This window comes from Physella acuta, unplaced genomic scaffold, assembly GCF_028476545.2.
Source record: "Physella acuta isolate Inbredline_101_S28 unplaced genomic scaffold, ASM2847654v3 ptg001011l, whole genome shotgun sequence".
NCBI lineage: Eukaryota > Metazoa > Mollusca > Gastropoda > Physidae > Physella > Physella acuta.
Genome location: NW_026732528.1, coordinates 266,330 through 281,424, shown reverse-complemented (window position 1 = coordinate 281,424; position 15,095 = coordinate 266,330). Strand labels below are relative to the sequence as shown.

Genomic DNA, 15,095 nt, shown 5'->3' with positions numbered 1-15,095 from the left:
ATTGTTAGACGTACAACTGACCAGATTATCAAATATACGACTGGCCAGATTAACGAATGTACAACTGACCAGATTGTTAGATGTACAACTGACCAGATTAAATTACCAGATTATCAAATGTACAATTGAACAGATTAAATTACCAGATAATGAAATGTACAACTGACCAGATTATCAGATGTACAACTGACCAGATTATCAAATATACGACTGGCCAAAATTAACGAATGTACAACTGACCAGATTATTAGATGTAATTTGCCAGATTAAATGGCCAGATTATCAACTGTACAACTGGCCAGAATATAATATGTACAACTGACCAGATAAACTCAGTAAATGTACAACTGACCACGGTTAATTGAATATTGAAGCTCTCAACCACAGTAAGGATAACTGTGTGTAACTAATTGATTAGCTAGCTCCTATGTTGTCGCCCTTATTTCAATCATTGACACAGGCAGGGAGATCACTCGGGGCTAAACATCCCATACACCACGGGACTGAACTCTGTGACAGGGAGAGAAAATAGAATTGGGATACTCAGCTTCTTTTTTTTTATCGCGAGAATTATTTAATAAGCACAATTTGTTAGAATGCTAGATATTGAGATATTTGTGGTGAGAAACTTTTTTTCATTTTTTTTTACTTTCTCGTGTATACGAAGTAGGCCTATAGAGAAAGTCTTGTAATCGTGCAAAAAAATAAATCGAGATTTTTACAAATCTCGATGTTTTACACCTAGCTCACTGATACGGAAAAACATAATTTTGCAATCTTGTCCGTATGTCTGTATATGTGTGTATGTGTGTCTGTGTTTAAACACGATAACTTGAGTACCGTTACAGCTAGGTTGATGAAATTTCTTATATAGGTATTTTATCAAAATCGTAGATCCGTATCAACTTTTGAGCGATTTCCGATAACCGGAATTGGTATTTTTTCTACTTTGAATTTTTCAAAAGCCTATAACTTGAGTACTATTTCAGATAGATTAATGAAATTTCACATGTAAGTAAAAGATCTAATTCTCTACCTTCTATCAAATTTTGAGTAATTTCCGTTGACCGGAAGTACTAATTTACGCTATTTCCGATTTCTCAAAAAACGCATGTAAATTTATTAAGTACTAGTAATATTGCGCACTATTATGCACATTTTGTTTTGGCGTTCGCTTGGTGCGCAATTCTTTTTTCTATGAGATTCTATTCTATTTTTAAAAGTTTAAGTAATTAAAAACCATGTCTATATTCCAAGTTATATAAGAATATTCGAGAAAGTTTAGGGGAGATCACTCCCGGTTTATTTTACTCTGCAGTTCAATTATTTTTTTAAAAATCTGTTTGAAAATTAAAAAAAAAAACTTTGTGATTATTGTTTTCTGGTGTAAAGTATGTGAGCTAAGGATGGCATGGTCAAGTAGTTGAGCGGACAGCCTCTTAGTTGAAAGTCTAACGGTTTATTCCAATAATCATCATCACGGTAGTTTAGATGGCGTGATTTGAGGATATAACTGTTTGTTTAATTTAGGAGAGAATATTAGCCATAACCCGAAATTCAATGCTACACTTAGCCGTAATCCTAAATCTAACCCAAAACCAAACATAAACATAACTCTACCACCAGCCCTAAAACTAGCCGTATCCTACCCTTAATCTAAAGAAATCACATGCCATCGACGCTGAACCAAGACGGTAGATCGATAACAATCAGATCAGCAGATATCTGTGACAACTGTGCTAAGATATGTTTTGTTTTGAAAACTGAGTGTAGACAAAGATCTATATATAGATCTACATTCGATACACTTTAAGCATACCGGAAAGAGTTTCACAAAACCCAAGTCCTGAAAAACTAAAATTAGAACCTATCGAATACGCATGCGTTGTTCAAGCCACGAGAGGAAGTTGGGGCTGTAGTCTAGCAGACGCGAGGGCATAAACTCTCATCTCATATGGGGATATGTTCGCATATTTTCCAGTCGACTCTATGCGCCTACACATTCCTTTCACTCTAGAGAAATCATACTGCACTCATAAGTTCCAGTTTTAGTCAGACTTTGGCTGCATTTTCTCAATGTATAGCTAGAGCTGAGACCATTGTCACAATATGTCAATTCTAGTTGAGATTGTTTTCAATTAAAAATAAGACACACGTACATCGCATACTATCTCTTCATATGCCGAGGTCACAGAAACAAGTGATCTCTACTTCACTTGCCCCATAGACCGTCAGGTTTGAAAAGGGAACTTTACTTTTCTTTACATCGCAAGGAAACAGTTAACACAATAAAAAGGGATTCTATCAAGGCCATAATCCCGGCTAGAATTCTACCCACACAAGGTTCCCTCACTAGAAATCTACCAACACAAGGTTCCCCCCACTACCAACAGAAGGTTCCCCCCACTACCAACACAAGGTTCCCCACTAGAATTCTATCAACACAAGGTTCCCCCCCACTACCAACACAAGGTTCCTCCACTACCAACACAAGGTTCCCCCACTACCAACACAAGGTTCCCCCACTACCAACACAAGGTTCCCCCACTACCAACACAAGGTTCCCTCACTAGAATTCTACCAACACAAGGTTCCCTCACTAGAATTCTACCAAAAACAAGGTTCCCGCACTACCAACACAAGGTTCCCCCACTACCAACACAAGGTTCCCCCACTACCAACACAAGGTTCCCCCACTACCAACACAAGGTTCCTCCACTACCAACACAAGGTTCCCCCACTACCAACACAAGGTTCCCCCACTACCAACACAAGGTTCCCCCGCACTACCAACACAAGGTTCCTCCACTACCACCATAAGGTTCCCCCCACTACCAAAACAAGGTTCCTCCCACTACCAGCACAAGGTTCCCTCACTAGAATTCTACCAAAAACAACGTTCCCGCACTACCAACACAATGTTCCCGCACTACCAACACAAGGTTCCCCCACTACCAGCACAAATTTCCCCAACTAGAATTCTACCAGCATCGGATTCCCGGTATCACGTGACACGGCCGTGTTCCTGGCCAACAGAATTGTATTACCCCGTGATCTCGCGTGATCTGTACAAGCTGGCCATCCATCTCTGCAAGCCCACAGACTATTCCGATGAACGCCCCACTACGTCATCAAGGAGAAACCTAACCAAAACGCTAACGTGTAGGCCAATACGTCAACACTTAGTCCACCTCATTACACAACAGACACTAACTGCCTCAGTCACGTTTAGAGTTAATTTTCGGTTTAAATCTAAATCCAAAGCCTGGATTAAGGTTAATTTTTGGGTAATCTATCGTTTTGGGTACGTAAAATCGCCCGCGGCTATTTATGTACGAAAACGTTACCTCATTGTCAAGGCTTTAATAGAAGTAGTATATTGTCATACTTTTGTGTCAAATATTATAGATAAATGAATAATAAACCTAAATCAATGGCTAAATATATCGATATAGGCCAGAAATTAACTTCAAACAGCAGTGTCTGAGAGCAAGATTTGCTATATAAATAGCAGCCATTTGTAAAATAGAGTGACCTCCCCCTGAATCTGGCGCTAAAAGCTTATAAAAATAAAACATAGACAAGATGGCTGCTATAGTAAATGAGCATGATTGCATCTGTTGGAAACATCGCTAGTCTTCATTTATTACGGAAATGTTTTAATTTAATTGTTTAAAAACAGGTACATAAATGAATCAAGGAAACATTTTTGAATTTTTTAAAACATAAATCCTCCTCAAAATGTGAAATAATTATTAAAATTTAAGGAGTCACCTGTTTTTCACATTACAAATCGCGGGCGATTTTACGTACCCAAAACGATAGATTACCAATTTTTGTTAGCTGAGGTTAACCAAGGTTTAGTGAGGTTGACTTAGGTTAATTAATAACAAAGTTGAACTCAAGTTAACCAAGGCTTGTCAAGTTTACCTAGTTGCCAAGTCAATGGATCCAAATCCCTACCAAAATCTAACGTAACTGTCACCAAAATGTCACTAAAATGTCACTAAAATGTCGCTAAAATGTGACTAAATGTCACTAAAATGTCACTAAAATGTCACTAAAATGTTACTAAAATGTCACTAAGATGTCACTAAGATGTCACTAAGATGTCATTAAAATGTCACTAAGATGTCACTAAGATGTCACTAAGATGTCACTAAGATGTCACTAAGATGTCACTAAGATGTCACTAAGATGTCACTAAGATGTCACTAAGATGTCACTAAGATGTTACTAGTGTATGTTGTTGATGTCGGCCAATGAATCAGAGACACCAAACAAAACTGATGTAAAACTTGGAAAGTTTGTCAGTAATTCAACAGTTGAATACAGACAGTAATTCAACAGTTGAATACAGATAGTAATTCAACAGTTGAATACAGACAGTAATTCAACAGTTGAATACAGACAGTAATTCAACAGTTGAATACAGACAGTAATTCAACAGTTGAATACAGACAGTAATTCAACAGTTGAATACAGATAGTAATTCAACAGATACACTTCCAGATTAAACAACTTCAACGACAGCAGGCGGATTTATCTAACAGATTTTGTCATTTGCTAACTTGTTTAATAGAAATTGTGTAGCTTTACCTTTTGTTATTAACCTCAGGTATATATTGTTATTTACAATTTCACAGCGTCAGTTTTCCGTGCCATAATCGCTGAAGAGCTACACTTTTCATCATCCGCTTGTGAGGACTGCTACCGATTTACAATAGAAATACTTCATTCTCACTTGTACTTTCATTCATTGAAGATGGTTTACTTATACATAATACGAAACGTCTAATTACAATTTTATTTTTAAACATGAAAAAGCAAATGTTAAATTAAATTGTGATTCAATTATCTGTTAAAAAAATTAAAATAGTACAAAAAATAGTAAAAGGGCAATTTTTCTTTTTCGGTGGAGTGGATATAGGGGGTATTGGCTTATAACTGAAATAGAAAAAGGATTAAAGAAGAATATAAAAATTAATCATATGTAGAATAAAGTAAAAAGGTTTCCCTTTGAAACCTGATGGTCTATGGGGCAATTGAAGTAGAATTCACTTGTTTCTGTGACCTCGGCAGATGAAGAGATAGTGTGGTCAGCACTATGCCCACCCGCCTTTACTTTCCCTATCAGAGTTGGGTGGACTCAGGGACGGTCTACTAGCTTGAACTTACGGGTTAGCAGTCCTGCTCTCTACCGCTAGACGTAAAGCACGAGACACATAATTCATACAAAAACAATCAATACATAATTCTCTTCATGGGAAAGATGAAGCAAGCCGACTATATAACGCTCCTCCCGCCCCCTCTCTCGTCCATTTCGCTACCCCCCCCCCCCACCAGTGAACCATAGCTCACCCCGAATGTTCATAATTGTAAAGCCGGGTCGAGTTAGTGACGGATATTAGAGGCAGATAATTTAGCTTTTAAACTATTTAAATATAAGGGGAGGTAAGAAGTTCCGCTTGATCTTTTCATTGTCGTCTGTAAACTGTCGTCCAGAGTTTCTTCCAGGCATCCCCCCGAACGAAATGAAATTTATATAGAAAATATATACTTTTAACAGTGTCCGCCCCCCCCCCCCCCCCGAAGAAAGTGTACCGCCCCCCCCCCCCCCCCCGAAAATTTCAAGTGCCCCCCCCCCCCCCCCCCGGAGAAAAAAGTCTGGAAGAAACACTGCTGTCGTCACGAACAGCTGCTTTCATCGGGGGGGGGGGGGGGGGAAGGGCCGGAGGTAGTGTAGAATTCACAAATTATGAATTATTGAAAAGTAGAAAATAAACAAATTAAATAGCGGTTGTTCCGTATAAAAACAGCTGTCTATAATGGACGAATTTTTTTTTTTTTTTTTTTTTTTTTTTTTTTTACTATCTTTATTTTCAAATAGAAATCATTACATCAACATATACAAATGTGTGTGTGCTTAACATAGTGTGTATTTAACATAGTTCAAGCATTAACAAAAATTATCATTACATGAGCAAAATGGTGAACATTACTAAAAAAAAAGGATCAACAATTCAAATGATGATAACCAGAGATATAGAAATACAAACATGATTTTTTTTTACCATAATAGTCTTAAGTGTTTTTAGTTTCGTTGTGAATTAATTTTTTTTTTTTTACGAATTTTTTTGGGAATTTTCTTACAATATAAACAGCGTGACTTTAACAATGGTTGGAAATAAATTAATTAGTTCAAACAATCTTTTAATCATTTAAATACATTTTTTATAGTACGGTTTATAAAAAGTTTTTATTATTTACATTTTTAATAGACAAAATGATGTAAAAATTTATTTGCAGTGTTTTTGGAATTATCTTTACGTTCTTTTTATTTTAAGTAAATATTTAAAAATGTAAGGTTAAAGGCAACTTAAATTCTAAAACTTTTTAAATCTAAGGCATGATTTAAAAGTTGTGTCGCTTCACGTCAGTCGTGTGGCCTCAACATTAGCTAAAGTTATCTCCCCTAGCCAAGTACAACAAAAGCCTGTATAAAAATGTAGCCTTGATCTAATATCTAGATGTGAACACCCGTCTCAATTGTGTTATTGAACAGAAAATGCAATGTGCTAGTACAGCAAGAAAAACTACCCCCACCCCAACACACCACCCACACACCACACACACATTCCCTATCACTGTAGTATTAGGAATTTCCAAATCGATTAAAAAAAATCTCATCGCAGTGGTAGCTTAGCTGGAACATCTCACCGCAGAACATTTAAAACCATTTTACAAGTACCTAACAGACAGGCACGTTTTATTTCAGGCGGCTAGGATCGTTCCACTCCAGACCTTCCAGGCGTCATCCCCGTCACTCGGGTGCCGGAAAGTAATTTTATGCCCTCAGAGAAAGATGTTTTTTTAACTTTTTTTAACCCAAGTTGGTGCGGGTTAGAGTTCAAAGGTCATCGACGGTCTTATCTGGTGGGCGGAGATACTTCCGGGTAGAAAATTGTGTTATGAAATTGGATCTCTGCTTCAGAGCTTATGGTTGAATTATGTACGAAGGTCATGAAACTTACTTTTACAGCTTCTCTATGTTATTTGGGATTAATTGTTTCGTTTATTTTATTTTGAGACGTGATCTTTTTTCCAATGATAGCAGTTCAAGTTGTTATGTTATAAATTAAAATAGAAACGAAAAGCTTCAATAATTTTAATTGTTCTAAATTTAGCTGCCCTTCTCTGACCTAACACACCACTCTCCATGTCTACATTTCGTCGTCTACTTTCATGACTTGCAATATTTGACCTACTCTATATGACCTACTCTCTGTGACCTACTCTCTGTGACCTACTCTCTGTGACCTACTCTCTGTGACCTACTCTCTGTGACCTACTCTCTGTGACCTTCTCAATATGACCTACTTTATATGCCGATGCGGGCTACAAGAATAACATTTCATAACTCACCTGTTCATCTTTGACTTAGTTTCTTTCTCTTAATTCCTTTGAACTACACTCCGAACACTCCGTCTGACACCCCCCCCCCACACACACACACAAGCACCGTGTCCCATTGTCACACGAGCCGTCTGCTCAACAAAGATCAGAGTTCTATCAATTTCCTGCGAGTCTGGCGTCAAGCCATTGTGCCTTAACACGGACCCCGGCCCTCCTGATTGGTAATCTGTTGCACATGGCCCCTGGGTGGCTAATTACATCAATCATTGTTTGCTGATGGCCACATTACATACCAACATTTGCTGATGGCCACATTACATGTCAACAACAATTGTGATGGCCACATTACATACCAACATTTGCTGATGGCCACATTACATGTCAACAACTGTTGTGATGGCCACATTACATACCAACATTTGTGATGGCCACATTACATACCATTTGTAATGGCCACAATACAAATTCAAGCACATTGTGTTGATAGCCACGATATTCTAATTAATTTAATAGTTCTATTGTCAGCACTGACTAAATCCGATTGCGAATCAAATGAGTCGGGTGTGTGTCTTGACCTCCGCCGAACCCTGAGACTGACTTACCGAACCCTGAGACTGACTCACCGAACCCTGAGACTGACTCACCAAACCCAGGTTAAGAACCACTGATCTAGAGCTAGGCGTCCTGGCAATGCAATCCTTTAGAAAAGTTGATGAGGTAATTGGTTCCTTAGAAGTGGTAGATGAGATGGTATGATGTTTGTATGTAAGTTACCACATCTTTCTTTTTATTTCAGGTCAAAAAATTGAACAAGCTAGGACAATAGGACATTGCACGTCAGTTCCTTGAATCAATGACAACAGGAAATTAGTTCCTTGAATCAAGGACAACAGGAAATTAGTTCTTTGAATCAAGGACAGCAGGACATTAGTTCCTTGAATCACAGACAACAGGACATTAGTTTCTTGAATCGAGGACAACAGGACATTAGTTCCTTGAATTGAGGACAACAGGACATTAGGTCCTTGAATCAAGGACAACAAGACATTAGTTCTAGGAAATAAAGGACAACAGGACTTTGATTCCACGAATTTAGGGCAACATTAAAGCAGTTCTTCGAATCAAGTTACATTAGTTCCACGAAAACGTTTTTCCCCGAGAGCTTGACATGAAATTACAGACTAATTAGATTCGGCCTAAACGGACGTCATAGCTTTTTAAAAAAATTTCTTCATTCAAAAAATATCGAATGAGTATAAACGCAGTGATTGGTTGCAACCCAATCACTCCAACTTCATTACGTCAACAATTACTTGAATTACCAAAAAAAAAAAACATTAAATGGTGTTTAAATGTGTTTGAGCACATAAAACAGTGAGCACACAAAACACGTGCACCATGGCGTGTAACAACACGAGCTACATCGCCTACCTGACCAACAGCACTGAGGCTCAGGCTGAGCTCTTCAAGCATAAGTTCCTAGTCGACAACTTCAACCACAACGTTCCCGTGGCCATGATGCTCAACAAGTGCATCACACCCGTCTGGATCGTCATCGGCATCTTCGGGAACATCATCTCCGCCATGGTCTGGTCCAACCCGCGCATGCGCACCTGCAACACCGCGGCGTACTACCTCACCAGCCTCGCTGTCGCAGACCTCACTTTTCTTGTGCTCCATTTTATTTACGAACTAGAAAACCCGTGGTTACTAAGGACGCTGGATTTTGATATCTGGTGTCAAATATTTTCGACTGCTAACATCGCGGTTCAATACTTCTGCGTGTTCCTGGTCTTTGCCTTCACGGTTGAGCGGTTCCTGTCAGTCTGCCACCCATTCAAGTCTGAACGATTCGGCAAGACACGGACCCCGCGAACCATCTTCTGCTTGCTCGTGTTGTCCATTATCCTAAGCCTGCCTCAAAGTTACTTCTGGGAAATCATCCATGTTGGTGAGTGTCAGGTCCGAGTGACGGAAATCAGCAAGGATTCGTTTTTCTCTATCTACACCTGGTGTACGGAGTTATCCGTGTTTGGTGTTCTCCCTTTGATCGTGCTGCTCCTGAATATCGCAGTTCTACTGAAGATCCGGACCATCGGAAAGTTGAAGCTCGGGAAGGCTAGTAACGGTCGTCACGTGACTGACAACAGCATGTCAGCGCTGGTAGCGGACGCCGACAGCCACGGCGGCAAGCGGATGAACAGCTGCACCAACGGAGGGGCCCACGCCAACAACAAGGGGACCACTGTGACGCTGCTCTGGGTGTCCTTCTACCTCATCGTCACCGTTCTGCCCAACACCATCCTGTATGCCCTGCAGGCCAACATTTCCTACGGCCCCATGCCCTGCCGGATTGAGGACATGGGGAAAGACGTAAGGCAATTCTTTACATTTTTTTAGACAATAGAATATATGGGCAGAGTTTCTTTCAGATATTTTTATCCTGGGTCTGTGGAAGACTTTAACTTTCACGGGAGGGGTGGGGCGGACACCGGTTAAAGTATATATTGTGTATATAAATTTTATTTCGTTCGGTGAATGGGGGGGGGGGGGGTGATAGCCGTGATGCGGGGAAGATCTGAAAGAATCTCTGTATATGGAGGAAGGCCGGTTAGTCTACAAATTAAATTTTTAGATTTTAGAATTTTTAGACCGGCTTCAGTACACACACACACACACACACACACACACACACTGGATTCCTAATTAGCTGGCTCTACGTCTGGAATTAAACATTTTTTACCGCCCCTCGTTCATTAAAGCTATTGTAGCCTCCCCTTATGAATTAAAATAACATTAGCTTCCCATTCATGTCTTCTTTTGGCATAGCCTTTATTTGCCTTGACATCGGATTACAAATAAACTCAGCTTTCAATTCCTGTTTTATTTCTGACGAATAAAAATGTCTAAAACAAATTGCTTAATTCTGTGAATGCGAGGAACCCCTGTAGCTTGTAATGTTCTTGATGTGATATCACGTGGCTTTTGTTGTGGTTCCTGGTTAATTGACACCTGATCACGTGATAGGTCATGCTGATGTTGGGCAAAGTTTTAATGCTGTACCGTTTTAAGTGGGTGGTTAAAGTCATTGGTGTAAAACCTACAGCCCTATGGAATACTTGAGGCGAGCATAAGCTCATCATTTAGCCATTACCTCACCACTTATCTATTACCTCACTATTTAACCATTACCTCACCATTTAACCATTGCCTCACTATTTAGCCATTACCTCGCCATTTAGCCATAACCTCACCATTCACTTATCATCTCATCATTTAGGCATCACCTCACCATTTAGCCATTACCTCACTATTTAGTTATTACGTAATTATTTAGCCTCCACATTACCATTTAATCATAACCTTACCATTTAGCCGTTACATCACCATTTAGCCATTACCTCACCATTTAGCCATTACCTAACTATTTAGCCGTTACATCACCATTTAGCCATTACATCACCATTTAGTCATTACCTCACCATTTAGCCATTACCTCACCATTTTTCCATTACCTCACCATTTATCCACTACCTCACCATTTATCCACTACCTCACCATTTATCCATCACCTCACTATTTATCCATTACCTCACCATCTAGCCACTACCTCACCATTTATCCATTACCTCACCATTTAGCCACTACCTCACCATTTATCCACTACCTCACCATTTATCCAATACCTCACCATCTAGCCACTACCTCACCATTTAGTAATTATCTCATCATTTAGCCATTACCTCACCATTAAGCCACTACCTCACCATCTAACCACTACCTCACCATTTAACCATTACCTCACCATTTATCCATTACCTCACCATCTAACCACTACCTCACCATTTAACCATTACATCACCATTTAACCATTACCTCACCATTTATCCACTACCTCACCATTTAGCCATTACCTCACCATTTAGCCATTACCTCACCATCTAACCACTACCTCACCATTTAACCATTACCTCACCATTTAACCATTACCTCACCATTTATCCACTACCTCACCATTTAGCCATTACCTCACCATTTATCCATTACCTCACCATTTAGCCATTACCTCACCATTTAGCCATTACCTCACCATTTATCCATTACCTCACCATCTAGCCACTACCTCACTATTTATCCATTACCTCACCATCTAACCACTACCTCACCTTTACCTCTTCTTGCAGCCGCTATGGAGCGCGTACTTCACCTTCGTGTCGGTCAAGCTGATGGTCAAGGAGATCAGCCTGTCGCATCACGTGGGTAACGTCTTCATCTACATGGCCACAAGTCGTCGCTTCCTCGGCCTTATCATCAAAAGTTTCTTCAACCAATCAAAACACCCCCGCAGCGAGACCAGGGACACGTCACTCATCAGGATGCCCCAGACCAGAGCACCTGGAGATGAAGTCTGATGGAATCTCAGACTAAAATACCTGAGCTCTTTAAAAAACAAACAACCAAAGACGAAATCACTTTAAGATTCAATTGACGTTACTTTTTCTAACTTAATTTCTTGCATAAGTACATTTCTGAAATATCTTGATTCAGAAATATTAGCAAAAATAAATCTGGTTAACTCTGATTAATCAAGGGCAATTACTCTTACTACCAGGGGAGACAACGCTTTTGTAATTCTATCTGGCTTGTCTAACATTGGGATGTGCTGACGTCAATTTTTCTCTTATACATCACGCGATTAAAAGACTCTTCTCTACATGGTTACTGTCGGCTAATGGAGTAGTGATCCAAAGTGATTCACTATGACGATATGGATACCGCAGTGTGGCTCAGCTGCGATGGTCACGGAAATGAACGTTATTTATCCGTCTGCTATATCCGGGTATTTGTAAACAGTTGGTATCGATTCTGTTGGTTGAAATTCTCGGGGCGATACCGATGGCCAGCTATGTTGAGACTGGCCCGGTGGCCTGTTGTCCATGGCTACACACAAACCACCAACTGGCTAGAATCACACACACAAACCACCATCTGACTAGAATCACACACACAAACCACCAACTGGCTAGAATCACACACACAAACCCCCATGTGGCTAGAATCACACACACAAACCACCATGTGGCTAGAATCACACACACAAACCACCATGTGGCTAGAATCACACACACAAACCACCATGTGGCTAGAATCACACACACAAGCCACAATCTGGCTAGAATCACACACACAAACCACCATCTCGCTAGAAGCACACACACAAACTATCAACGGGCTATAAAAAAAAAAGACAAAGTATCGCGTAGTTCTAAAATAAAGTGACACGCAACATCAGCTAACACGGCACCACTGTTAAAAAACCACTTAAAAACCACACAGACCAAACAAAAAACCACCTACAGCCACAAGGATGACAGAAAACAACCGGAAGCCGGAAGTTTTCCCTAAAGACACTTGCCCGAAAGCCGTTTGCCTGAAGGCCATTTTCACAAATGGAAACTAACTCCATTGCGACAAATGCCTGAAAGACACATACCGGAAGGTGGCTTGTCCGAATGCCGTTTTCCTTAATATACATTTACCCGAATGCGACAAATTCCCGAATGGACACTTGCCCGAATGCGACGAACGCCCGAATGGACACTTGCCCGAATGCGACTAACGTTCGAATGGACACTTGCCCGAATGCGACTAACGTTCGAATGGACACTTGGCCGAATACGACAAAGGCCCGAATGGACACTTGCTCGAATGCGACATATGCCCGAATAGACACTTGCCCGAATGCGACAAATGCCCAAATGGACACTTGCCCGAATGCGACAAATGCCCGAATGGACACTTGCCCGAATTCGACAAATGCCCGAATGGACACTTGCCCGAATGCGACAAATGCCCGAATGGACACTTGCCCGAATGGGACAAAAGCTCGAATGCGACAAATGCCCGAATGGACACTTGCCCGAATGCGACAAATGCACGAATGGACACTTGTCCGAATGCGACAAAAGCTCGAATGCGACAAATGCACGAATGGACACTTGCCCGAATGCGACAAACGCTCGAATGGACACTTGCCCGAACGCGACAAAAGCCCGAATGCGACAAATGCCCGAATGGACACTTGCACGAATTCGACAAACGCCCGAATGGACACTTGCCCGAATGCGACAAACGCCCGAATGGACACTTGCCCGAATGGGACAAAAGCCCGAATGCGACAAACGCCCGAATGGACACTTGCCCGAATGGGACAAAAGCTCGAATGCGACAAATGCCCGAATGGACACTTGCCCGAATGAGACAAACTTCCGTTTAGAGAACCATCGACAGATTCCAAAAAGACAGTGTCGTGTGCAAAATGAAATTGAAAGCCTGTTAAGATCGCACCACAATCAAGCAAAAAAAAAAAAAAAAAAAAAATTATCGAACCAATCGATCTACAATGGATGACCTTCGAGGTGTATCACAAAATTTGTTAATTTAAATTTGGTATTAAGTTACATGTTCAAAAATGTAGGTCTATTCTGTACCTTTATGTTTTGTAAAACAGCAGCCTCTTGTTCACTACTTTCGATGTTTTCATAAAACGTTTGGTTATCTTTTTTTTTAATCAATATTAATGTATTATTATATTTGCATTTGTTATAATTTTTATTAAGAATAAAGAGTATTTTTTACAGCAATTTCTCAATTTTCCAAAATGAAAGCTAAATTTTAAAATTATAACATACTAGCCGTCCCGGCCAGGCCCCGCTCTGGCTTCTGTGAAAAACCTTTCTGTTAAAGACCATCACCTGTGTGTTTAGTAATCATCATAAACCCGGCATTGCCCACCCAAACCACAACCAACCAAAACCAAAACAACAAAACGCAAACATAACGCTAACACAATTACAAATACAAACGAAAACAAAAACTTACAACAAACCAACCACAACCACAAACACCAATACGAACACAAAGAAAAAAGCAAACGAAAACAAACCAAATCCAAACGCAAAACCAACCACAAACACAAACCCAAAGAAAAAAACACAAACGAAAAAGCAAACGAAAACAAACCAAATCCAAACGCAAAACCAACCACAAACCCAAAGAAAAAACACAAAAGAAAAAACAAACGAAAACAAACCAAATCCAAACGCAAAACCAACCTCAAACACAAATACAAACACAAACCCAATGAAAATAAAACACAAACGAAAACGAAAAAAGAAAGAACAAAAACGAACCAAATCAAAACGCAACCACTAACGCAAACCCAACCTAAACACAAAGAAAACACTAACGCGAATATAAACGCAAAGTGCTCACGGGGCTGAATCGCCTGCTTCAACTTAATAAACGACTATAGTACCCCAACTTATTCATAGTCTTTTGCACTCACTTTAATGAACGTAGGCGCGAAACCGAACACGGGAGGCCCGGGACCCCAAAAAGCACCCTGTCTGGGCGCCAGAGGACGCACCATGACGTCACCGCCTGATTGAACTTAGTAAACGCCTATAGTGCATAACTTATTTATAGTCTTTTGAACTCACGCGAACGTAGATACCATAGCGTACACCGGAAGGCCCGGGGCGCCAAATAGCACCCTGTCGGGGTGCCGGAGGACGCCCGGATTTGATTCACTTAAAGACTATAGTAACCTTTCTTATCCATAGTCTATCGCACTGTTTAAAACAAAATTATGCAGCATAGCGCTCACATGATAGCCC

At 40.3% G+C, this 15,095-nt stretch overlaps 1 protein-coding gene across 1 annotated transcript; it reads left to right on the top strand.

Moving 5' to 3' along the window:
- The first annotated feature begins 8,814 nt into the window (after positions 1 to 8,814).
- LOC131954553 (vasopressin V1b receptor-like) lies at positions 8,815 to 12,383 on the top strand. The gene is made up of 2 exons (XM_059318318.1): positions 8,815 to 9,789; positions 11,601 to 12,383. Exons 1-2 carry the CDS (start codon positions 8,815 to 8,817, stop codon positions 11,826 to 11,828), a joined length of 1,203 nt encoding a protein of 400 aa, XP_059174301.1. The 3' UTR covers positions 11,829 to 12,383.
- Positions 12,384 to 15,095: the final 2,712 nt, after the last annotated feature.

Bases quoted from the DNA above. Each gene is read 5' to 3' on its own strand.
- LOC131954553 (XM_059318318.1), top strand. From the start codon at position 8,815: ATGGCGTGTAACAACACGAGCTACATCGCCTACCTGACCAACAGCACT. The intron at 9,790-11,600 runs GTAAGGCAATTC...CTCTTCTTGCAG, and splicing joins TTGAGGACATGGGGAAAGAC to CCGCTATGGAGCGCGTACTT.